General features: G+C 50.6%; 1 protein-coding gene across 1 annotated transcript in view; it reads right to left on the bottom strand.

The window, feature by feature from the left end:
* Nucleotides 1–1,841: 1,841 nt before the first annotated feature.
* The window catches only part of LOC119956713 (ras GTPase-activating-like protein IQGAP1), a 117,615-nt gene continuing 93,559 nt past the window's right edge, over nucleotides 1,842–25,897 (bottom strand). Inside the window, exons 26-35 of the mRNA XM_038784050.1 lie at nucleotides 25,387–25,622; nucleotides 23,301–23,433; nucleotides 22,117–22,219; nucleotides 19,808–19,937; nucleotides 18,909–18,996; nucleotides 18,087–18,299; nucleotides 9,728–9,894; nucleotides 7,911–8,030; nucleotides 4,252–4,360; nucleotides 1,842–2,637 (exon numbers count right to left, since the gene is read on the bottom strand). Of these exons, the coding sequence (XP_038639978.1) occupies nucleotides 2,524–2,637; nucleotides 4,252–4,360; nucleotides 7,911–8,030; nucleotides 9,728–9,894; nucleotides 18,087–18,299; nucleotides 18,909–18,996; nucleotides 19,808–19,937; nucleotides 22,117–22,219; nucleotides 23,301–23,433; nucleotides 25,387–25,622 (1,413 nt within the window). The 3' untranslated portion in view covers nucleotides 1,842–2,523. The remainder of the gene's footprint in view (nucleotides 2,638–4,251; nucleotides 4,361–7,910; nucleotides 8,031–9,727; nucleotides 9,895–18,086; nucleotides 18,300–18,908; nucleotides 18,997–19,807; nucleotides 19,938–22,116; nucleotides 22,220–23,300; nucleotides 23,434–25,386; nucleotides 25,623–25,897) is intronic.

The following is a 25,897-nucleotide window of genomic DNA, read 5'->3' as shown; positions in this document are numbered from 1 at the left end:
CGGGGAGATGAGCTCACAGCAAGCTTTGATTTTAAAAGCTGATTGCTTGTGAGCGGCAGAAACCTGAGAGTTTAGGATCTGCACAGTTTTGTGAGACAAGCGAAGAGCGAGTTAGAAGAGGGAACAATAAGTCTTTTCAATACGGAGAAGCTGAGGGGAGGGTGTCGAGTGTAATTCAGGGGAGTTGGGAGTGAAAAAGGAGAGACAAGTAGGTGAGTGGCAATGGTGAGTGTGAATAATAGACAATTTGTGGATCAAGAATCACACAATAAAAAGAGTTAAAAACTCAATCTTTATTTTCTTCTTACAATAACTGGTGGTCCTACAAATACAATTTAATTTTAAAAGCATGTGGGGCCAATAATTTAGCCAATTACAGTAGTACGTGATTGCTCTTTCTATACAGTCCTGTGCTGAATGCATTGTCCTGTCGGCTGTAATCCCTACTCTCCTACACTGAACATCTCTCAATCCTTGGCACCATTTCATTACCCAATGAGAAGGAAGCAAATCCAATTAAAGCCGAGTCAAGATCTTCCATCAAGAAGATCCAGCATACCCGACTCAGCGAATCACCATGTTTCATTTCAAACAGTTTATGGCAGTTGAATGTGTCCAGGGGAAAATTGTAACTGAAATCCCCCCACCCACCCATTAGGAAACACAACTTGGAGCTACCTGTCTGAATTCACTTCCATTTGAAGCCAATAGATCCCATGGGCCTGAACCTTCGAAGTTCACAGCCAGGGGGCCCCCCCGAGCTATGACCCATGGAACACAACTCAGATATTGAGAGAGGTTTTGGGAACATTCAGATGCAGAAAGAATTGTTAAATATCGACAACAAAGAGAGGAATGGGAACTGAGAGAGAGAGAGAGGGTGGGGGGGAGGGGGGAGGGGGGGGGGGGGGGGGGAGAAGAGGGGTTGTAACTGGTCCATACTGCTCTGATACCCTTCCTCATTTGCAGAGAGCTGTGAGCAAGGTGACCATGGAATGCTGTTTGCTACGGAGAGACACTGACACAAGAACAAGAAGAGGGAGGGAGACAGTTGGGGAAAGTCTAGTGTTGGGTAGCCAATAGCATCTGAAATCAGGAGCGTTAACACAAAGCCTGTAATTCGGGGCAACACTGTACTTACTGGCTCCCACTGTGTTTAATTACAACTATCCCCAGATATTCCGAGTCTTTCAGCAGGTAGCCATGGAGAGTATGGTGATGGTTGGGTGGTGGTGGGGGACACACACATTCAGAAAGTGCGTTGTGAATTGTGTGCACCAATCAAGTACATGGAAATACAATATTCCCAAATCCGGCACCGCCCCATACAATCTTTATTCAGGTGGAAAACCTATTCAGACTGTTGGAGCCGAATAATTTTACACGGGGGGAGGGGGCTAAAATAAATTAACTAAATTAAAAAGCAACCTAAATTTAATTTAGATTTAGCCAGCTAATATCTATTTTGGTACAGAGCTTTGCAGAAACGCAATATCCCTCCAACAGCCATTACGTTTCAGAATTACAGTGCAGTTGGTCAAGAAGGCAGCGTTTTATCTTTTAGTTGAATTCTTTGATGGGATCTGGCCGTTGTGAGGCCAGCATTTATTGTCCATCCCGAGTGGCCCTCGAGAAGGTGGTGGGGAGCTGCCTTCTTGCAACGCTGCAGTCCCTGTGGTGTCGGTACACCCACTGTGCTGTTAGGGAGGGAGCCCCAGCGACAGTGAAGGAACGGTCAATATAGTTCCAAGTCGGGCTGGTGAGTGACTTGGAGGGAACCTCCAGGTGGTGGGGTTCCCAGGTATCTGCTGCCCTTATCCTTCTAGATGATCGTGGCCGCAGGTTTGGAAGGTGCTGTCTGAGAGTTCCTGCAGGGCATCTTGTAGATGGTACACACCTGGCTGCCACTGTGCGTCGGTGGTGGAGGGAATGGAGGTTTGTGGATGGGGTACCAATCAAGCGGGGCTCCTGTTGTCTTATCTAACACAGAGCGTCAGCCAATGAGGGGGTGGAGTAGGTGTTGTGGTTGTGGAGTAGTATCTGGGCAGAAATAAAAGGCACAGCAAAGGGACAGAAATGAAATGAAAATCGCTTATTGTCACGAGTAGGCTTCAATGAAGTTACTGTGAAAAGCCCCTAGTCACCACATTCCGGCACCTGTCCGGGGAGGCTGTTACGGGAAGTAACTGATATAAAGAAAAGGTTGTGGTATTAATGTTTACGCCCCCTGAAGTAGTTCGCAGACAGCTACAGGTGCATCAGACACAAGTCTGTAAATGTTTCAGCAATATAATACTACATATAGAATTGCACGCCCATCCCGGTGACCCTACTCTGCCATGAAGTGCACAGATACGCTGCTGAAAAGGGGCCCAGTTCTGATGCAGCGCCTAAACAAAAAGGGTGAAGTACAAGCACAGGGGCCCTTCATTGGTGTGTCACCGAGTCCGGTGATGGGCGTGAAGCCTCAGTGTAGGGGGTTGGCGGGAGGGGAAGGCGCGGGGGGATGGGGTGAGAGGGGCCCTACTTCCCGTAGAATTTCTTGTTCAGCAGGAAGATCAACAGGTTGACATTAACCTTGGCTTTATCGAACAACTTCATCACAGCGACACCTTCATACTGGAGCTGGAGGAGGTCCTGAAAAGGGAGAGAGTACACACCCAGTTAGCACAAAGCTGGTCACATTCAGAGAGGGAAATCGCCACAGTCTGCGCTCTCAATCACAAACTAGTAACGCCTGCTGATAATTTTGAAAAATATATTTAGAGTACCCATTTTTATCCGCAATTAACGGCAGAGTCAGCACCTTCAGAAACTGTGTCCCAGTGAGAGTCAGCACCTTCAGGAACTGTGTCCCAGTGAGAGTCAGCACCTTCAGGAACTGTCCCCCAGTGAGAGTCAGCACCTTCAGGAACTGTCCCCCAGTGAGAGTCAGCACCTTCAGGAACTGTAACCCAGTGAGAGTCAGCACCTTCAGGAACTGTCCCCCAGTGAGAGTCAGCACCTTCAGGAACTGTGTCCCAGTGAGAGTCAGCACCTTCAGGAACTGTGTCCCAGTGAGAGTCAGCACCTTCAGGAACTGTCCCCCAGTGAGAGTCAGCACCTTCAGGAACTGTCTCCCAGTGAGAGTCAGCACCTTCAGGAACTGTGTCCCAGTGAGAGCACCTTCAGGAACTGTGTCCCAGTGAGAGTCAGCACCTTCAGGAACTGTATCCCAGTGAGAGTCAGCACCTTCAGGAACTGTGTCCCAGTGAGAGTCAGCACCTTCAGGAACTGTTCCCCCAGTGAGAGTCAGCACCTTCAGGAACTGTCCCCCAGTGAGAGTCAGCACCGTCAAGAACTGTCCCCCAGTGAGAGTCAGCACCTTCAGGAACTGTCCCCCAGTGAGAGTCAGCACCTTCAGGAACTGTCCCCCAGTGAGAGTCAGCACCTTCAGGAACTGTGTCCCAGTGAGAATCAGCACCTTCAGGAACTGTGTCCCAGTGAGAGTCAGCACCTTCAGGAACTGTCACCCAGTGAGAGTCAGCACCTTCAGGAACTGTGTCCCAGTGAGAGTCAGCACCTTCAGGAACTGTGTCCCAGTGAGAGTCAGCACCTTCAGGAACTGCCCCCAGTGAGAGTCAGCACCTTCAGGAACTGTCCCCCAGTGAGAGTCAGCACCTTCAGGAACTGTGTCCCAGTGAGAGTCAGCACCTTCAGGAACTGTGTCCCAGTGAGAGTCAGCACCTTCAGGAACTGTGTCCCAGTGAGAGTCAGCACCTTCAGGAACTGCCCCCCAGTGAGAGCCAGCACCATCATAATAGGTGATTATAAGGGAATGACACCAGTTTCCATTTAGCCAAGTAAAATGAACCAATGTGCTTTACCAGAGGTTATCCAATAAGATTTAACACTGAGCTACATAAAGGCAAATAATGACTTGTGACCAAAACCTCAGTAAATTTTCAATTTTTTCATTTCATTTTTCAGGATTTTTTTGAGGGCGAGAGAGATGTGGAGAGGTTTACAGAGAAAGTTCCACAGTTTATAATCCCGGCAGCTGATGGGAGTGATAGAAATTGGGGATTTGCAAAAGACAAGAACAGGAGGGGCACAGATGTGTGCGAGGGCAGTGTGGCTACTGGACCTTACAGAGGTTCAAGGCCAGGAAATGATTTGAGAACAAGGCTTCAGTCTGAAATTAGAGGTGCTGCTGGGGCAGACGCCAATGTATAGGAAGCCCTGGGCATCTCGTCAAAGTAGAGCTGTTACCTGATAGTGGAGCATGTAGGAATCCATTTGCACGCCCATAAACTTAGCCTTCACTTCAAAGTCACCCACCTCTTCTGTCGGACAAATGTCAAAGATAACATTTTTAAACCTGAAAACAGAAAGGAATTGTTTAATTAACCAACCAAATATGTAGCAGGAACATAACGAATCTGAGTTGGCTGAGAGATGCTGCATCTGCCCTGGCTCCGTGAGTTTGCCCATCTCACCTCCTGGTCACAGCCGTCCACTCAGGAGCTGCTGCACAATTTGATCTCTCAATTCACTGACCCTCCACTGGAGTGCCGAGGGAGTGATGCCCAGCCAGAATGACCCTCAGCTTGACGAACAGTTAAGCCGAGCCCCTGCCATTTATCTTTTACCATCACCTCAGCTGCTGCTATTGGGGTCGTGCTGTGCGCCGGCATCAACTGAACCTTTCAAGACCGAGATCAAAATAATGTTTGTTGGCTGGGCAGGCGATGTGCTTCAGCTGTATGATGTGGGAACTGGCTGATCCCATTGCGAGCTGCAGCGACCACATCTGCAGCAAGTGTTGGTCGCTCGAGGAATTTCGGCTCAGAGTTGATGAGCTGGTGTCTGACCTTCAGATGCTGCGGCACATCCAGAAGGGGGAGAGTTAGCGGGGCGCTTTGTTTCTGGAGGAGGTCACACCCCGTAGGTTAAGGTCAGGGACAGCAGGGTGTGACTGCGAGTGAGGCAGGCAGAGAATCCTCAATTCAGGGTCAGAGGAACCTCGGCTCTTGGCCTTGTCCAATAGGTACCAGGTACTTGCTCCCTGTGTGGATGAGGATCAGGGTTGTAGGAGGATGAGTCAGCCGACCACTGCACCGTGATAGGCCATTCAAACTGGGGGGGCAAAAAGACAAGTGGTAGTTGTTGGGGATTCTATAATTAGGGGGATTGATGGCATCTTTTGTAAGCAGGGTGGTGAGTCCCACAGGGTATGTTGCCTGCCCAGTGTCAGGGTGAGGGGCATCTCTAACCGGTTTGAAAGGATATTGGGGTGGAAGGGAGAGTATCCAGTTGTTGTGATCCACGTTGGCACAAACAACATAGGCAAGACTCGGAAAGAGGACCTGTTGGGGGATTATCAGGCACCAGGAACGAAATTAAAGAACAGGTTCTCAAGGGTTATAATCTCTGGATTACTACCCTAGCCACAAATAGGCATAGGGATGAGAAAATTAGGGAAGTAAACACGTGGCTAAAGGAGAGGTACGCGAAGGAGGGGTTTCATTGGGCAGACGCAGCATGGGTTCATGAAAGGCAGGTCATATAAGGGGCTGGTTTAGCACAGGGGTAAATCGCTGGCATTGAAAGCAGACCAAGGCAGGCCAGCAGCACTGTTCAATTCCCGTACCAGCCTCCCCGAACAGGTGCCGGAATGTGGCGACTAGGGGCTTTTCACAGTAACTTCATTTGAAGCCTACTTGTGACAGTAAGCGATTTTCATTTCATTTCATGTTTGACTAATTTAGTGTAATTCTTTGAGGACATTATGAGCGTGGTGGACAATGGGGAACCGGTGGATGTGGTACATCTGGATTTCCAGAAGGCATTCGACAAGGTGCCGCACAAAAGGCTGCTGCATAAGATAAGGATGCACGGCAGTACGGTAATGTATCAGCATGGATAGAGGATGGTTTACTGACAGAAAGCAAAGAGTGGGATAAATGGGGTTTTTTCTTGGTGGCGATCGGTGGCTAGTGATGTCCCTCAGGGATCAGTGTTGGGAACGCAATTGTTTACAATTTACACAGATGATCTGGAGTTGGGGGCCAAGTGTAATGTGTCCAAGTGTGCAGAGGTCACTGAAAGTCTGCAGAGGGATATCGGTAGTTTCAGTGAGTGGCCATGGGTCTGACGGATGGAGTTCAATGTTGGTAAATGTGAGGTCATCCATTTTGGTAGGAATAACAGCAAAATGGACTATTATTTAAATGGTAAAAAATGTCAGCATACTGCTGTGCAGAGGGACCTGGGTGTCCTTGTGCATGAATTGCAAAAAGCTGGTTTGAAGGTGCAGAGGGTAATTAGGAAGGCAAATGGAATTTTATCCTTCATTGCTAGAGGGATGGAGTTTAAAAGCAGGGAGGTTATGTTGCAGCTGTATAGGGTGTTGCTGAGGCCACACCTGGAGTATTGTGTACAGTTTTGGCCTCCTTACCTTCAGCATAGACTACTTTCTAAACGGTGAGAAAATTCATAATGCCAAAGTACAAAGGGATCTGGGAGTGCTAGTCGAGGATTCCCTAAAGGTAAACATGCAGGTTGAATCTGTGATTAAGAAAGCGAATGCAATGTTGTCATTTATCTCAAGAGGGTTGGAATATAAAAGCAGCGATGTGCTACTGAGCCTTTATAAGGCTCTGGTTAGGCCCCATTTGGAGTACTGTGTCCAGTTTTGGGCCCCACATCTCAGGAAGGACATACTGGCACTGGAGCGTGTCCAGCGGAGATTCACACGGATGATCCCTGGAATGGCGGGTCTAACATATGATGAACGGCTGAGGATCCTGGGATTGTATTCATTGGAGTTTAGAAGGTTAAGGGGAGATCTAATAGAAACTTATAAGATAATACATGGCTTAGAAAGGGTGGACGCAAATAAACTGTTTCCGTTAGGCGAGGAGACGAGGACCCGTGGGCACAGCCTTAGAATTAGAGGGGGTAAATTCAGAACAGAAATGCGGAGACATTTCTTCAGCCAGAGAGTGGTGGGCCTGTGGAATTCATTGCCGCGGAGTGCAGTGGAGGCCGGGACGCTAAATGGCTTCAAGGCAGAGATAGATAAATTCTTGATGTCGCGAGGAATTAAGGGCTACGGGGAGAATGCTGGTAGGTGGAGTTGAAATGCCCATCAGCCATGATTGAATGGCGGAGTGGACTCGATGGGCCGAATGGCCTTACTTCCACTCCTATGTCTTATGGTCTTATAGTCACAACAGGTCGTCAGGCAGAAAGGATTAAGGTTAATTTTCCAGATGTTTTTCACCTTTAAGGGTTTACCCCCTCGGATGGGGGTGGTGTTGGCATGAAGTGTCCAAACCTGATGGCCAAGTTCGATGGACCAGTCATTCGCTGTCCACGAGCTATTGGACATAAAACATTTCTCCTTCCAGTTTCTTGCACATCCCGCCCAATTCCAGAAATCACCTGATTGTTTTCTGTCCTGATTTATATTATCCCTTGTTCCACCCTTCCTTAGACTCATGACTTATTCACTCTTCTTATTCCAAACCTTCTGCCTTACCCTTCACCACCCAAATCGAATCTCTCAGAGCAACTTATTTTTTTTTCTTTTCTTAAATTTAGAGTACCCAATTCATTTTCTCCAATTAAGGGGCAATTTAGCATGGCCAATCCACCTACCCTGCACATCTTTGGGCTGTGGGGGTGAGACCCACGCAAACACGGGGAGAATGTGCAAACTCCGCACGGACAGTGACCCAGAGCCGGGATCGAACCCGGGACCTCGGCGCCGTGAGGCTGCAGTGGTAACCACTAGGCCACCGTGCTGCCCCACTCAGAGCAACTTTAATATTCTTCATCAACCTCAACAGAGGAAGGTCAAAGTCGCCTCCTTTCCAAAGCAAACCCGTGTTCCCTGGTGGGTTTGAGATAATCCTCTCACTCACTGGTTGCTGCTGAGGTCCTCAATCTCCAACAGGACTCCTTTCTCATGGAGTCGGGCTGCAGTGTATCGCTGCGATACCTGTTTGCTTTTCTTCCCCTTCACATCTGGCTTCTTCGAAACCCTATAAAATAGCATCAAAGCACAAGGGGGTGAGAAGGAACATTTCACTTCACAAACACAAAGCAACAGATCCCACCAACGTCCATATCTGACACGTTCTTCAGTAAAGAAATGAAGGGATAAGGTGGGAAGGTGGAGTTGAGGATCATCGCATCAGATCAGTCATGATCTCACTGAATGGGGGAGCAGATTCGATGGGTTGAATGGCCTATTTCTGCCCCTGTGTCTTCTGAGCTTCAAGCCTTCGGAGAGGAACACACTGTACCGAGGGCATAGAAATCAGGAGGGAAGATTTCTTCTCGACTTATTCTTGGTATTCTTAGACATTCTCCCCACATAAATGTTAGAGTACCCAAATCATTTTTCTCCAATTACGGGACAATTTAGCGTGGCCAATCCACCTACCCTGCCCATCTTTGGGTTGTGAGGGCGAAACCCACGCAGACACGGGGAGAATGTGCAAACTCCACACGGACAGTGACCCAGGACCGGGATCGAACCTGGGACCTCGGCGACGTGAGGCGGCAGAGCTAACCACTGCGCTGCCCTTGGTTTTGATTCTTATTGTCCATCTGCATTGGCCCCTCCGTAAATTACTGAGGGAGGGGGAGGGGTGTGGAATCGTCCCGAAGCCATTGGGACTGGAGTCACGTGTGGGCCTAGATAGGACAAGGGCAGCAGGTTGGGAGTTTACAACCTAGCCCAGAAATTATGGAGTTTACTCGACCACTGGATGACTAACCCAGTGTCCCACTCTCTCTCTCTCTCTCTCTCTCAGCAGGGTCAGGTACATCAATATGTGGCGATCAGCTGACACCAGGCTCACGTCTTGGAAGGCCCACAGGTTGACCAAAGTGAAGCCCGGGGGAAGGTAGTATTCCTCAGTTTTGGGAGAGAATGAGTTTCTGGGGTTTTGACGGAGTGGGGAGTCTTAATCCCGACAAAGTGACGATGAGGGGAGGAGGAGGGCAGCATGGTGGCGCAATGGTTAGCACTGCAGTCTCACGGTGCCGAGGTCCCGGGTTTGATCCCGGCTCTGGGACACTGTCCGTGTGGGGTTTGCACATTCTCCCCTGTGTCTGCGTGGGTCTCGCCCCCACAACCCAAAGATGTGCAGGGTAGGTGGATTGGCCACGCTGAATTGCCCCTTAATTGGAAAAAATTAATTGGGTACTCTAAATTTTAAAAAAAAGAAAAGCAAGATGAGGGGAGGAGGGAGTGTGCTAACGAGGGGGAGGGCGGGCTAGTTTGGAGCTTAGGGAAACCTAGAAAGCTCAGGCGTGCAGCAATCACAGAAATAGATGGAGGAGACGAAGAAGGTGATCAAGGAGCTCGGAGATGTGGAGTTTCTCTCCTCCATGACCTTGCACAACCTCCAGTTTTTCAAAGGTTGGTGTCACCTCATCAATGTTCTTCCCACTTCCTCGTGTCGTGATCAGGAACGCACCACCCAAAATTACAAACTAACAAACAAACTAAATAATTGAAGGAAAAGTATTTTTAGGGAAATGGGGTTGGGGGGGATGAGCGACTATTCGGATGGCTCTGCCAAAGGCCAGCACAGAGACAATGGGCCGAGTGGCCTCCCCTCCTGTGCTGTAATGCTCTCAGATTCTGTTCTCTCCAAGCTTGGGACTGCGTTACACTGGGAGCATCAGTAATAATTGGTCCTCAAGGCGGGGAATTTGGGGCACGTACTTTCCTTTGCTGGCAAGATTGTCCATACAGGTCTTGATGTACTGGTTGTAGTAATCGATCTGCTCTTCAAAGAAGGTCGTTTTAGAGATCAGTCCACTGTATGTCTGCTGCAGTCGCACCAGCTCCGCCTTCCGCCTCTGTCGATATCTCCGCTGGTTTCGGATGTCCTGGAGGCAGAAACAACGGGAATTTAGTTCTCCACGTGTGTGTCAATTGGTAGATGCATCGCTGCTGCACACCACGGAGCAGGAAGGTCCCAGCTTTGGAATCCTCGGCCTGTGCTGGCCTCAGGTGAGATGACACTAGCCTGATTTTGATAAATGTACAAGAGATACATGTGCATGCCGGGGTGTGTGTGTGTGTGCGGGTGGGGATGTGTGTGTTTGTGCGTGCAGGCACACAGTGGGGCTACCCATGTGTGCATTTGTCAGTGTGCACGGGAGAGCAGGTGTATGTGGGCAGGTGCAGACACGGGCGTTTGCGTGAGAGTGCGGGTGATTCTGCACGGGCATAGCCTAAGGATGTCCGAGCAGAAACAGGCTGAGCCCAAACAGCCTCACACATGGGGAACGGCCATTTGAGCGAAGCAGCAAAGGGTGGCCAACACTTCTATAAAAGGTACTTGTATTTGTACAGCGTCTTTAACGGAGAAGCTGCTTCACAGGCGTTTAAAGAGAAAGAGAGCAAGCTTGAGTGGGTTAGGATAGAAAATCAGGGGGGAGAAAACACCCAAACTTAGCTCCATCTTTTTGATAGCAGCTTCAATGGAGAGAGAAACAGAGTTAATGTTTCTTGACGATGATGTGGAGATGCCGGCGTTGGACTGGGGTGGGCACAGTAAGAAGTCTTACAACACCAGGTTAAAGTCCAATAGGTTTGTTTCAAACATGAGCTTTTGGAGCACTGCTTCCTGAGGAAGGAGCAGTGCTCCGAAAGCTCGTGTTTGAAACAAACCTGTTGGACTTTAACCTGGTGTTGTATGTTAACATGTACTAGATGCTGTGGTATGAAGAGGCAAGAGTTCAGCTCCTTTTTCACCAACGCACCTTTAATGGTTCAAACTCACTCTGCACAGAACTCTACAGATCATCACAAGCTCCAGAGTCCACCTGAAGCCCCTTTACAAATCAGTGTCAATCATTGAACACTTAACATAAATGAGACAGCTAATTGCAATGTCTCTTAACCCATTACTTAACATTGTAAGACTTCTTACTGTTTCTTGACGATGGCCTTCCATCAAAACCTATCTTTCTCATCTGGTCCATATGATCTGATTATGCTGACTCTAACAGAGGCAGGTGTTTCTATCCAGTGCGGTTAGGGGAAACTTCACAACCAGAACATTTTCATTTATTTAAAAATAGCCAGGGAGCGGACGATGTGTTTGGGGCGGGGGTGGGGGAGGAAGTGGTTTCTTTGACGCTGGTCACACAAGTTGCCTGTGCCCCAAAGGCAGATGATGGCTGGCAGACGGCTTCACAACAGACACACTGCAGTCACAAGGAGATTGTAATGAAAAAGCAAGTGTGTGTCCGTGTGTGGAGTCTAACTTGCTGCGAGGATTTAATTCTCGAACCGCAATGCGTCACCGTCCCTCAATCCTGCAGCACAGAAATCGCAGCCCCAAACAGACACTGGGGCAGATTAACGGTGGAATAAAAACCAGCCCTCTGTCTGCCTTACAAGTATTTTTAAAACTCATTCTTGAGATGTGGGTATCGAAAACAAGGGTGACATTTATTGCCCATGCCTCGTTGCTACAACTGAGCGGTTGAGGAAACCACATCAGAGACAATCACACTGATGTGGGGCTGGGGGGGGGGGGGGGGGGGGGGTCACATCCACATGCCGGACTGCGCAAGGACAGACCCCTGCCTTCAGGCAGATTAATGAAAAAAAACAAAAGACTTGGGTTTGTAACAAGCAGACAGACATCGCAAAGATCTTTGCAGTCAATGAAGTGCCTTTTCAAGTTCAGTCACGGTTGTAATTTGGGAAAGGCGGCAGTCAATTTGTACACAGCAAGATCCCACGCACAGCAACGTGAGAAATCGGCCATTCTGATCTTGACTGATACCTGTTGGGACCACGCAGGTGCACCGCCCTCCGCTCTGCTTCAGATGCTAATGCTGTGGGATCTGTTACATGCAGACGAGCGGGCAGAAGAGGCCTCTGCGTAACACCAGTGTGTGAAAGGCAATGCCTCTGAGAGCGCAGCACTCCCTCGGTATTACACTGGGAATGTCAGCCTCCATTTCTGTGCTCAGCCCCTGGAGTGGGACTTCCATATGGCTGACACTGACAACTGGCTGTGGCATCCAACACCTTCATGGTCACTTTCATTGGTGGCAGCATTTTAGTTGAAAAAAACTTACTGAACCTAATATTTATTGGGGATGACTGATACAGCCTCCAGTGACTGAGTGAGTTATTGCTCTGTCTGTTAAGCCATGTGGACCTCAGTTCAAGCCCCAGTCTGTGCCGTGTTTAGCCATATACTTTTCCAGTATTATATCCGGGAGAATCCAGGGGCAGGAATTGTGTTGATAATGTTCTTTCATGTTGAAATGTGAATATAGTAAATAGGGGTAACGCAATGGTTAGCGCTGCTGCCTCACGGCGCTGAGGACCCGGGTTCAATTCCCCGCTGGGTCACTGTCTGTGCGGAGTCTGCACGTTCTCCCCGTGTCTGTGTGGGTTTCCTCCCACAGTCCAAAGATGTGCAGGTTAGGTAGATTGGCCGTGCTAAATTATCCCTTAGTGTCCAATGATGTCCCAGTTCGGTGGGGTTGTGGGGATAGGGCAGGAGAGGGCCTGGGTAGGGTGCTCTTTCAGAGGGTCGGTACAGACTCGATGGGCTGAATGGCCTCCTTTTGCACTGCAGGGATTCTATACATGAGGGTGAAAGGAATAGGAGAACATGGTGAGATGAAGAGAGGGAGGAGGTTTGTGTGGAGCATAAACGGCAGCACAGACCACCTGGGCCGAATGGCCTGATTCTTGGCAAGATGGTGATCGGCAACATCAGCAATGAGACCCGATTGGTCTGAGCCCCACGTTACACAGCATTCCACTGCCATCTAGTGGTGCAACTAAGAACTGCTTAAAGTGACGACACCAAGTCACACACAGGTTGAGCTCACAGGGCGAGGCTGATATCCTGAACAATTAATGAAACAAACTAGACGCAGTACCGAGCGACTGCTGGATTGAGGTGCCACCTTTAGGGTGAGAGGTTAAACCAAGGCCCTGTCACGGGGGAAAATTCCTCCCTGGTGTCCCTGGCAAATATTTATCCCTCAACGAACATCAGAGAAAACAGGGTCATTGGTCATCATCACATTGCAATTAGTGGGGTCTTGCTGTGTATAAAATGGCTGCCTGTTTCCTACATCAGAACCATGACCCCATTTGAATGAGTACTTCATTTGCTGTAAAGTGCTTTTTATCGCAGCCATAGGTTGCTTGAGGCGCTATATCAATGCAAGTTTTTTGTGTGAGTGTGATAGATAGATAGAGAAATACAGCACAGAACAGGCCCTTCGGCCCACGATGTTGTGCCGAACTTTTGTCCTGGGTTAATCATAGATCATAGAATTTTGGACACTAAGGGCAATTTAGCATGGCCAATCCACCCAACCTGCACATCTTTGGACTGTGGGAGGAAACCGGAGCACCCGGAGGAAACCCACGCACACACGGGGAGGATGTGCAGACTCCACACAGACAGTGACCCAAACCGAAATCGAACCCGGGACCCTGGAGCTGTGAAGCAATTGTGCTATCCACAATGCTACCGTGCTGCCCTTAAGAACAAATTAATCTACACTCCATTATTCTACCATAATCCATGTACCTATCCAATAGCCGCTTGAAGGTCCCTAACATTTCCGACTCAACTACTTCCACAGGCAGTGCATTCCATGCCCCCACTACTCTCTGGGTAAAGAACCTACCTCTGACATCCCCCATATATCTTCCACCATTTACCTTAAATTTATGTCCCCTTGTAATGGTTTGTTCCACCTGGGGAAAAAGTCTCTGACTGTCTACTCTATCTAGTCCCCTGATCATCTTATAAACCTCTATCAAGTCGCCCCTCATCCTTCTCCGTTCTAATGAGAAAAGGCCCAGAACCCTCAACCTTTCCTCGTATGACCTACTCTCCATTCCAGGCAACATCCTGGTAAATCTCCTTTGCACCTTTTCCAAAGCTTCCACATCCTTCCTAAAATGAGGTGACCAGAACTGCACACAGTACTCCAAATGTGGCTTGACCAAGGTTTTGTACAGCTGCATCATCACCTCACGGCTCTTAATTCAATCCCGCTGCTAATGAACACTAGCACACCATAGGCCTTCTTCACAGCTCTATCCACTTGAGCGGCAACTTTCAAAGATCTATGAACATAGACCCCAAGATCTCTCTGCTCCTCGACATTGCCAAGAACCCTACCATTAACCCTGTATTCCGCATTCATATTTGTCCTTCCAAAATGGACAACTTCACACTTGTCAGGGTTAAACTCCATCTGCCACTTCTCAGCCAGCTCTGCATCCTATCTATGTCTCTTTGCAGCCGACAACAGCCCTCCTCACTATCCACAACTCCACCAATCTTCCTATCATCTGCAAATTTACTGACCCACCCATCAACTCCCTCATCCAAGTCGTTAATGAAAATCACAAACAGCAGAGGACCCAGAACTGATCCCTGCGGTACGCCACTGGTAACTGAGCTCCAGGCTGAATATTTGCCATCCACCACCACTCTCTGACTTCTATCGGTTAGCTAGTTCGTTATCCAACTGGCCAAATTTCCCACTATCCCATACCTCCTTACTTTCTGCATAAGCCTACCATGGGGAACCTTATCAAACGCCTTATTAAAATCCATGTACACTACATCCACTGATTTACCTTCATCCACATGCTTGGTCACCTCTTCAAAGAAGTCAATAAGACTTGTAAGGCAAGACCTACCCCTCACAAATCCGTGCTGACTATCCCTAATCAAGCAGTGTCTTTCCAGATACTCAGAAATCCTATCCCTCAGTACCCTTTCCATTACTTTGCCTACCACCGAGGTAAGACTAACTGGCCTGTAATTCCCAGCGTTATCCCTATTCCCTTTTTTGAACAGGGGCACTACATTCACCACTCTCCAATCCCCTGGTACCACCCCTGTTGACATCGAGGACGAAAAGATCATTGCCAACGGCCTGCAATTTCATTTCTTGTTTCCCATAGAATCCTTGGATATATCCCGTCAGGCCCGGGGGACTTGTCTATCCTCAAGTTTTTCAAAACACCCAACACATCTTCCTTCCTAACAAGTATCTCCTCGAGCTTACCAGTCTGTTTCACACTGTCCTCGCCAACAATATGGCCCCTCTCGTTTGTAAATACTGAAGAAAAGTACTTGTTCAAGACCTCTCCTATCTCTTCAGACTCAATACACAATCTCCTGCTACTGTCCTTGATCGGACCTACCCTCGCTCTAGTCATTCTCATATTTCTCACATATGTGTAAAAGGCCTTGGGGTTTTTCTTGATCCTGCCCGCCAAAGATTTTTCATGCCCTCTCTTAACTCTCCTAATCCCTTTCTTCAGTTCCCTCCTGGCTACCTTGTATCCCTCCAGCACCCTGTCTGAACCTTGTTTCCTCAGACTTACATAAGTCTCCTTCTTCCTCTTAACAAGACATTCAACCTCTCTTGTCAACCATGGTTCCCTCACTCGACCATCTCTTCCCTGCCTGACAGGGACATACATATTAAAGACACGCAGTACCTGTTCCTTGAACAAGTTCCACATTTCACTTGTGTCCTTCCCTGACAGCCTATGTTCCCAACTTATGCACTTCAATTCTTGTCTGACAGCATTGTATTTACCCTTCCCCCAATTGTAAACCTTGCCCTGTTGCACGCACCTATCCCTCTCCATTACTAAAGTGAAAGTCACAGAATTTTGGTCACCACCTCCAAAATGCTCCCCCACTAACAAATATATCACTTGCCCTGGTTCATTACCAAGTACTGAATCCAATATGGCCTCCCCTCTGGTCGGACAATCTACATACTGTGTTAGAAAAGCTTCCTGGACACACTGCACAAACACCACCCCATCCAAACTATTTGAGCTAAAGAGTTTCCACTCAATGTTTGGGAAGTTGAAGTCACCCATGACTACTACCCTGTGACTTCTGCAACTTTCCAAAATCTGTTTCTCAATCTGTTCCTCCACATCTCTGCTGCTATTGGGGGGCCTATAGAAAACTCCCAACAAGTTAACTGTTCCTTTCCTATTTCTGACTGCAACCCATATTACCTCAGTAGGCAGATCCCCCTCGAACTGCCTTTCTGCAGCTGTTATACTATCTCTAATTAACAATGCCACCCCCCCCCCCCCCCACCTCTTTTACCATCCTCCCTAATCTTGCTGAAACATCGATAACCAGGAACCTCCAATAACCATTTCTGCCCCTCTTCTATCCAAGTTTCCGTGATGGCCACCACATCGTAGTCCCAAGTACCGATCCATGCCTTAAGTTCACCCACCGTATTCCTGATGCTTCTTGCGTTGAAGTATACACACTTCAACCCATCTCCTTGCCTGCAAGTACTCTCCTTTGTCAGTGTTACCTTCCCCACTGCATCACTACGTGCTTTGGCATCCTGAATATCGGCTTCCTTAGTTGCTGGACTACAAATCCGGTTCCCATTCCCCTGCCAAATTAGTTTAAACCCTCCCGAAGACTACTAGAAAACCTCCCCCCCAGGATATTGGTGCCCCTCTGGTTCAGATGCAAACCATCCTGCTTGTACAGGTCCCACTTTCCCCAGAATGCGCTCCAATTATCCAAATACCTGAAGCCCTCCCTCCAACACCATTCCTGCAGCCACTTGTTCAACTGCACTCTCTCCCTATTCCTAGCCTCGCTATCACGTGGCACCGGCAACAAACCAGAGATGACAACTCTGTCTGTCCTGGCCTTTACCTTCCAGCCTAACTCCCTAAACTTGTTTATTACCTCCACACCCCTTTTCCTACGGCATTGGTACCAATGTGCACCACGACTTCTGGCTGCTCACCCTCCCCCTTCAGGATCCTGAAGACACGATCCGAGACATCCCTGGCCCTGGCACCCGGGAGGCAACATATCTTCCAGGAGTCTCGCTCGCGACCACAGAATCTCCTATCTATTCCCCTAACCATTGAATCTCCTATTACTATTGCTTTTCTATTCTCCCCCCTTCCCTTCTGAGCCCCAGAGCCAGACTCAATGCCAGAGACCTGGCCGCTAGGGCCTTCCCCCGGTAGGTCATCCCCCCCAACAGCATCCAAAACGGCATACTTGTTTTGAAGGGGAACGGCCACGAGGGATCCCTGCACTGTCTGCCTGTTAGTTTTATTTCCCCTAACTGTAACCCAGCTACTCTTGTCCAGTACCTTGGATGTGGCTACTCCCTGTAACTCTTCTCTATAACCCCCTCTGCCTCCCGGATGATCCAAAGTTTATCCAGCTCCAGTTCCTTAACACGGTCTCTGAGGAGCTGGAGTTGGGTGCACTTCCCGCAGGTATAGTCAGCGGGGACACCAGTGGTATCCCTCACCACCCACATCCTACAGGAGGAGCATGTAACTGCCCTAGCCTCCATCACCTCTTACTTTACAGAATTAGCTGCCCCGTAGACCAACTGGACCTCCGCCCTCTGACTCTGCTTCCAGTCAGCTGCACTCTAAACTCCTGGCTCCCTTCTCGCTCTTTGAGGAAATGTAGGAAATGAAACGTAAGGAGCACCTTACTCCCTCCTCACCCAACTCCCTCAGTCACCAAACTCTTACTGTAGCACTCAAATGCACCAAGTTCAGCACTCCCTCAGTCACCAAACTCTCACTGTAGCACTCAAATGCACCAAGTTCAGCACTCCAGTGCAAACAAAGTCAGCACTGTAGCTGGATCCTTTTTATACTGTGAATCTAGCCTCTGAAAACGGGCCTAATCCAATTAACTAATTAACAAGCTCCAGCTGCAAGTACCTACAAGTAGAACCTTGTTTACAGCCGATTTAAAATTCACCTTCTTCTAAACTAAACAGCAACTTTTAAGTTAATTATCTAAATAAAAGAAATACTAGACTTTAGATAAAAATGAACCCTTACACTCCCTCAGTCACCAAACTCTCACTGTAGCACTCAAATGCACCAAGTTCAGCACTCCAGTGTGTGTGAGGATTACTGGGTTAACACTCTCTGTGAGGCCTCCCTGACTTAAATATCCCATCTACACACAAGGCTGGTTCTTGCCCGTGAGGTCCCATGTCCCAAGGTGAATCACTGGGTGAGGCCTTACCTTGGCGACGTCGTTGATCAGGTCCTGGTACTTGTTCTGAGGGTTCACCTTCCCAAGGGTGGCCAGCTTTTTCAGACTCTGCTCGATTCTCTCTTTCTTCTCCTTCAGCGACATCTGGTTTTCCTCTGACTGAACCTGGTCCCGTTTCATCTTCTCGGGGGTTTTGGCGTCTCGAATCGTTCTCCTCTGCATCGCTCGCTGATGGTCAGTGTCCTGGGGAAAAACAAGACACCATCAGGCGTGGCTCCCTCAAACAGCCGAGGACCTGCAGCAGAAATCCTCAAACTCTTTCTCAAAGCAGAGACACGTCTACTCTGAGTTAGCACACCAACATTCCTGAGTTAGTTCTGCAGTCACAGGAACAGGAGGAGGCCATTTATCCCTCGGGTCTGTCATACTGGAACAAGAGGCCATTCTGCCCCCTGTTGCATTGGGACAGGAGGTCTTTTAGCCCCTTGGGTGGGAATAAGAGCCCATTCATTCCTTCAAACCCAGGGCATGGGAACAGAAAGATGCAGTTTGGCCATTGACCAAATCATTCATCAAATGATTCTCTTTTTTAATTACCCGATTATTTTTTTACAATATAAGGGTCAATTTAGCGTGGCCAATCCACCTACCCTGCACATCTTTGGGCTGTGGGGGTGAGACCCACGCAGACACGGGGAGAATGTACAAACTACACACGGACAATGACCCAGGGCCGGGATCGAACCTGGGACCTCGGCGCCGTGAGGCAGCAGGGCTAACCCACTGAGCCACCGTGCTGCCCCAACAAATCATTCGCAATCAAATGCAGCCCAGGGACGATTCGCCACTCACCTGTTCCGCAGAGGCCGGGGTCTCCAGGATCTCGGTCAAAGTCTCGCCAGGTTGGAATCGAATGACATCAACAATCAGTCGCTTTGTGCTGAGACAGAGGCAAAGAGAGAAGGGAGTCACTTATCAGACTGGCTACATCCCACAGGGAACAATTTGCATTGTGTTATAACCTGCCTGGCTGGGGACTAATAACAATCCCACAATCCTTTGGGAGTACGAGCTTCCCCAATGAGAGGGGGGGGGGGCGCGGAGAAATCATTAGCAGCCTCCCTGGGTAAATAGAGCTGGCCAGTTTGGAACCAGCAGAGTGAGAGAGGAGTGAGCAGCAAGGGAAGCTGCTGCTGCTGCATATATATATGTATATATTATTGTAAATAAATGTTATTTCTTTGCATCCTGAAAACTCATGCTGGATTCTCCGAGGCCCTCACAAAACATTCACATAATGTTTCAGAGTGGGAGGAGCGCAGAGACCTCGGCGGGGGCGGGGGGGGGGGGGGGGGGGGGGGATGCGGTAGTGAAGGAGTGCTGTCAGTGAGCTGTTAATCTGCTGCTCAGGTGGATGTAGGAGATTCCCCCCCCCCCCCCCGCGTGGTGCTCTTTTGAAAAGGAGCAGGCGAGATCTCCCCGGTGTCCTGGCCAACATTCATCCCTCAACCAACATCGCTAAAAATCTGATTATCTGCTCAGTATCTCGGCGCTATTCGTGGGATCTTGCTGTACACAATCTGGCCGGCATGTTTTCTCCGTTACAGCTGTGATCAGGCTTTGTGAAGTGAAGTGGCTGTGAAGTGCTGGGTGAGGTTGGGGGGGGAGGGTGTTAGTAGAAGGCGCTATAGAAATGAAAGGGATTTATTTTTCCCAATATACGTTTTACATTTTATCCACCCCAAGCTCACTTTAAAAGCAGAGTTCGGGCGTTCATCTCCTCGTCCTCTCCCCCTTGCACGTCAAATTTGTTGGTGAGGGTCAGGGACACCTCGGTCTTGGCCAGCTGCTCCTTATTCGGGTCGTGCACTCCTCCTTCACCTGTGTGGGAGGGAACGCAAAGGTCAGCTCAACATTTACCGAGTCCAACACGGAGGGTCCCCACAGATAGACTGTCAAACACGGAGCTGCAGAAGGAGGTGGTCGGGCTGGAGGATCAATAGATTATTCACAGAGGTAGGTTTTCAGCAGTGACTTAGAGGAGGAGGGGAGAGAGAGAGAGTTGGAGGGAGGGAGGGAGAGGGAGGGAGAGAGATGGAGGGAGAGGGAGGGAGGGAGAGAGTGGGGTAGAGAGAGAGAGGGGAGGGAGAGGGGCAGCAAAATAGAGAGGGGGAGGGACAGAGTGTGGTGAATGATACTGCATTGTAATTCACACTGTATTACATTGTATGGTATTATGTCCTTGTGGGCTCTGTATGTGAGCCGTTGCGCGGCTCTGCCCATAGGGGGAGATGAGGAGCTTGTACAGGGCTCCGCCCATGGCCCCTCCCACTACCGGAAGTATAATGTGCTGCAGCTGGAAGCCCTGCTCTCAGTTCCTCTGGTCGCAGGCTGGCTCAGTTGTAAGACTATTAAAACCACAGTTTACTTCCAATCGTGTCTCCAGTGAATTGATGGTCACATCAGAGAGTGGGGGAGGAAGAGAGAGGGGAGGGAGAGGGGGAGAAAAAAGGGAGAGGGAGAGAGAGGTGAGGCAGAGTGGGGGGAGGGAGAGGGAGAGAAAGGAGGGAGATAGAGAGAGGGGGAGGGAGAGAGTGGGGGAGGGAGAGAGTGGGGGGAAATGAAAATCACTTATTATCATAAGTAGGCTTCAAATGAAGTTACTGTGAAAAGCCCCCAGTCGCCACATTCCGGCAGGGAGAGAGAGAGAGAGGGGGAAGGAGAGAGAGGAGGAAGAGAGTGAGGAGAGGGAGAGAGATGGGGAGGGAGAGCGAGAGAGAAAAAAGAGGGAGAGAGAGTTGGGGAGGCAGAGAGAGGGGGAGGGAGGGGAGGGGAGGGGGAGGGAGGGGAGCGGAGGGGGAGGGAGGGGAGCGGAGGGGGAGGGAGGGGAGGGGAGGGGAGGGGGAGGGAGGGGGAGGGAGGGGAGGGGGAGGGAGGGGAGGGGGAGGGAGGGGAGGGGAGGGGGAGGGAGGGGAGGGGGAGGGAGGGGGAGGGGGAGAGAGGGGGAGGGAGGGGGAGGGGGAGAGAGGGGGAGGGAGAAAGAGGGGGGGAGGGAGAGGGGGAGGGGGAGGAGGAGGGAGAAAGAGGGGGAGCGAGGGGAGAGAGGGGGAGGGAGAGAGGGGAGAGGGAAGGGAAGGGAGGGGGAGGGAGAGAGAGGTGGAGGGAGGGGGAGAGATGGAGAGAGAGGGGGAGGGAGGGGATGGAGAGAGAGGGGGAGGGAGGGGATGGAGAGAGAGGGGGAGGGAGGGGATGGAGAGAGAGGGGGAGGGAGGGGAGGGAGAGAGAGGGGGAGGGAGGGGAGGGAGAGAGAGGGGGAGGGAGGGGAGGGAGAGAGAGGGGGAGGGGAGGGAGAGAGAGGGGGAGGGAGGGGAGGGAGAGAGAGGGGGAGGGAGGGGAGGGAGAGAGAGGGGGAGGGAGGGGAGGGAGAGAGAGGGGGAGGGAGGGGAGGGAGAGAGAGGGGGAGGGAGGGGAGGGAGAGAGAGGGGGAGGGAGGGGAGGGAGAGAGAGAGGGAGGGGAGGGAGAGAGAGAGGGAGGGGAGGGAGAGAGAGGGGGAGGGGAGGGAGAGAGAGGGGGAGGGGGAGGGAGGGGAGGGGGAGGGAGGGGAGGGGGAGGGAGAGAGGGGGGAGGGGGAGGGGGAGAGAGGGGGAGGCAGAGAGAGGGGAGGGAGGGAGAGAGGGGGAGGCAGAGAGAGGGGAGGGAGGGAGAGAGGGGGAGGCAGAGAGAGAGGAGGGAGGGAGAGGGGGGGGAGAGAGGGGGAGAGGGAGGGAGAGGGGGAGGGGGAGAGAGGGGGAGAGGGAGGGAGAGGGGGAGGGGGAGAGAGGGGGAGGGGGAGAGAGGGGGAGGGGAGAGAGGGGGAGGGGGAGAGAGGGGGAGGGGGAGAGAGGGGGAGGGGGGGAGAGAGAGAGAGAGAGAGAGTGTAAGAGAAAGATAAAGGGAGAGTAAGAGGAAGCAGGGAGAGGTTCTGTTACCCGGGGTTAGCTCCAGAGACATTGGCGCGATCTGAAATAAGATGGGGTGGATGAGGGGGGAGTGGGGGAAGAAATGTAAACTGGTACTGACCTATCAGAGACTCGATAGTGGGAACCTCACCAAGATCCTCCAGCAGCTCATGGATGGGGTCATTGTGTTCCGGAGCAATGGCGTCCTGATGATCCAGGAAAAGCTACAATCGAAGGGGAAGCAATAACTGAACACTGAAAACACACAGAGAAACAAAGGCTCGGCACTGAGGGAGTGCCGCACTGTCAGAGGGTCAGTACTGAGGGAGTGCTGCAGTGTCAGAGGGTCAGTACTGAGGGAGTGCCGCACTGTCAGAGGGTCAGTACTGAGGGAGTGCCGCACTGTCAGAGGGTCAGTACTGAGGGAGTGCTGCAGTGTCAGAGGGTCAGTACTGAGGGAGTGCTGCACTGTCAGAGGATCAGTACTGAGGGAGTGCTGCACTGTCAGAGGGTCAGTACTGAGGGAGTGCTGCACTGTCAGAGGGTCAGTACTGAGGGAGTGCCGCACTGTCAGAGGGTCAGTACTGAGGGAGTGCTGCACTGTCAGAGGGTCAGTACTGAGGGAGTGCTGCACTGTCAGAGGGTCAGTACTGAGGGAGTGCTGCACTGTCAGAGGGTCAGTACTGAGGGAGTGCGCACTGTCAGAGGGTCAGTACTGAGGGAGTGCCGCACTGTCAGAGGGTCAGTACTGAGGGAGTGCCGCACTGTCAGAGGGTCAGTACTGAGGGAGCGCTGCACTGTCAGAGGGTCAGTACTGAGGGAGTGCCGCACTGTCAGAGGGTCAGTACTGAGGGAGTGCCGCACTGTCAGAGGGACAGTACTGAGGGAGCCGCACTGTCAGAGGGTCAGTACTGAGGGAGTGCTGCACTGTCAGCGGGTCAGTACTGAGGGAGTGCCGCACTGTCAGAGGGTCAGTACTGAGGGAGCCGCACTGTCAGAGGGTCAGTACTGAGGGAGTGCCGCACTGTCAGAGGGTCAGTACTGAGGGAGTGCTGCACTGTCAGAGGGTCAGTACTGAGGGAGTGCTGCACTGTCAGAGGGTCAGTACTGAGGGAGGGCTGCACTGTCAGAGGGTCAGTACTGAGGGAGTGCTGCACTGTCAGAGGGTCAGTGCTGAGGGAGTGCCGCACTGTCAGAGGGTCAGTACTGAGGGAGTGCCGCACTGTCAGAGGGTCAGTGCTGAGGGAGTGCCGCACTGTCAGAGGGTCAGTACTGAGGGAGTGCCGCACTTTGGAGTGAACTCACCGTGTGAGTGTTGATGATCTCGCCGATGGAAATGTAAATCACCGGCTTCGTTAGGGTCACCAGGTCGGAGTATTCATCGACATTAAACCGGTCCTCAAGCTCCGGCACTTCACAGGCAGCCTGGAAAAACCGTCTGGAAGAATGGGAGAGAGAGAGGGAGAGAGGGGGGACAGGGAGAGAGAGAGAGAGGGAGAAAGAGAGGGAGAGAGAGAGAGAGGGGAGAGGGAAAAAGAGAGAGAGAGGGGACAGGGAGAGGGAGAGAGAAATTCACAATTTTATCACTGCTGACCATTGGGAGCCCTGTCTTCAGCAAATGGAACCCGGAATTAGAATGTAGAACATACAGTGCAGAAGGAAGCCATTCGGCCCATCGAGTCTGCACCGACCTACTGAAGCCCTCACTTCCACCCTATCCCCGTGACCCAATAACCCCTCCTAACCTTTTTGGATACTAAGGGTAATTTATCATGGCCAATCCACCTAACCTGCACCTGGCCGTGATAAATTGTCCTTAGTGTCCAAAATTGCCCTTAGTGTTGGGTGGGGTTACTGGGTTATGGGGGATAGGGTGGAGGTGTTGACCTTGGGTAGGGTGGTCTTTCCAAGAGCCGGTGCAGACTCGATGGGCCAAATGGCCTCCTTCTGCACTGTAAATTCTATGTAAAAAAAATTTGTCCTCATGTCGACTTTGTGATTTGCCATCTAATTTACATTCCTGTGGTACCTCGTGGGACATTTCACGACTATGTAGTCGATATATAAATGCAATCTTTCTTAACTATTCATTTACGGGATGTGGACGTCACTGGGCAAGGTCAGCATTTGTTGCCCATCCCTAAATGCCCCTGAAGTGAGTGGCTTGCTCGGCCTGAGAGGGAGGCAGTTCAGAGTCAGCCACATGTGGGTCTGGAGTCACATGTAGGCCAGGCCGGGTAAAGACGGCAGATTTCCCTCCCTAAAGGACATTCGTGACCAGAAGCGGTTTTGACAGCAAAAAATATTAGACTTTCAAAGTCACCATTCTGAACATTCGAAACACAAGAAGTAGACCATTCGGCCCCTCAAGCTTGCTCCGTCATCCAATGACTGGTCTGTTTGTGTTTCCAGTCCCACATTCTCATCTATCCCGATAACCTTGTCAATAGCATTCAGGATCTTACGCACTTCAATCAAGTCACCCCCTCACTCTTCTAAACTCTGTGGAAACCAGTCCAATTGTCTAACCTTTCCTCACAAGACAACCCACCCGCTCCAGGTATCAATCTAGTAATAATCCTCTGAACTGCCTCAAACGCATTTCCATCCTTCCTCAAACAAGATAAGCCAAAACTGAACAGTATTTGAGATGGGGTCTCATCAATGCCCTGTGGAACTGAAGCATCGCATACTTATTATGCTGGATGGAGGTATTTCAGATATATTGTGCTGTGTGCATTTGCTGCAGTAAGGGTTAAAAGCCCGGGTTAGAGTGTGTTTGACTGCCGCAGTCATGATTTTTAAAATCCTGGTTTGCGAAACAGCCAGGCTTTGTGACGACAAGAGGTACAATTAAAGCATCTCAAACATTGGGCTAATGGTATTCTGTTTGCATGAAGAAGGCTCCGTGGGGACTAAGTAATTGAAGGTATCAGGCGCGATCTAATCAAATTGCAACATAGTCCAAGGATGTGCGTGTTTCCCGGTGATGATAGCGGCAGGAAACACCACACTATCTACTTGTTTCAGATGGTTGATGTCACGAGTTTGGAAGGTGCTGTTGAAGGAGGCTTGCGATGTACACTGTTGTGTTTGAATGTTGAATTTATTGATGTGAAAACCTGCTGAATTGCGACAGACACTGTGGGCAGGAGTGTCCGGTTCAGTCCAAAGGCAGCGGGCTTTTGTCCGCCTTCCGAAGTTTCCGGTCCCACAAGGGCTGATTCCTGCTGTGGGCATGATTGGAAAGTCCTTGCCCAATATCCAAATGGGAAGTTGATCGTCACAAGGGAAGATTGGTGCGTTGGGCGAGGGACTGAGTGAGGGGGGGGTTTGGTTGTGGTTTTGTGCCCTGGCCGTGCTGCAGTGGGAAGGAGAGACAGTCATTTACCTGAACTTCATGTGAGCCTGAGAGAGGTAATCGTTCACCGAGCCCAGGTGGCAATTTTCCTTGTCGAACAGTTTACTGGAGGCGGCGTGCTGCAAGACCTTAGCAATGGATCCCAGGTTCCTCCTCTGATCCGTGGTCAGGCCTCCACCACCAGCAGAGATGTCGATGATATCGAAAGCATCAGGAGCCACGATGGCAGGGTTCATGTAACGGTAGTACAGCAGGTTGCCGATAATCTGAAACCATCAAATCCACCAATCACAACAAAAGAAAAGGCTTCAAAGAAGTGACAACCTCCCGCCCCCGCCTCAAATCTCCCGGGGAGTTAAAAAAGTTGGAATAATCTGTACACGGTGAAAGTAGGGGTGAGCTATCGGTGATAGAGTACACAAGATGGTGGTGGGTGGGGTGCAAGAGAGGGGGGAGGGCAGGACACAGTGGGGGAGGGGTAAAGAAGAGTATACGCACAGGTTGCTCCAGGAGAAATGCCAGTCACAGAGAGGTTCACCTC

Source organism: Scyliorhinus canicula, chromosome 24, assembly GCF_902713615.1.
Source record: "Scyliorhinus canicula chromosome 24, sScyCan1.1, whole genome shotgun sequence".
In the NCBI taxonomy this organism is placed as follows: domain Eukaryota; kingdom Metazoa; phylum Chordata; class Chondrichthyes; order Carcharhiniformes; family Scyliorhinidae; genus Scyliorhinus; species Scyliorhinus canicula.
This window is presented reverse-complemented; position numbering and strand designations above follow the sequence as displayed.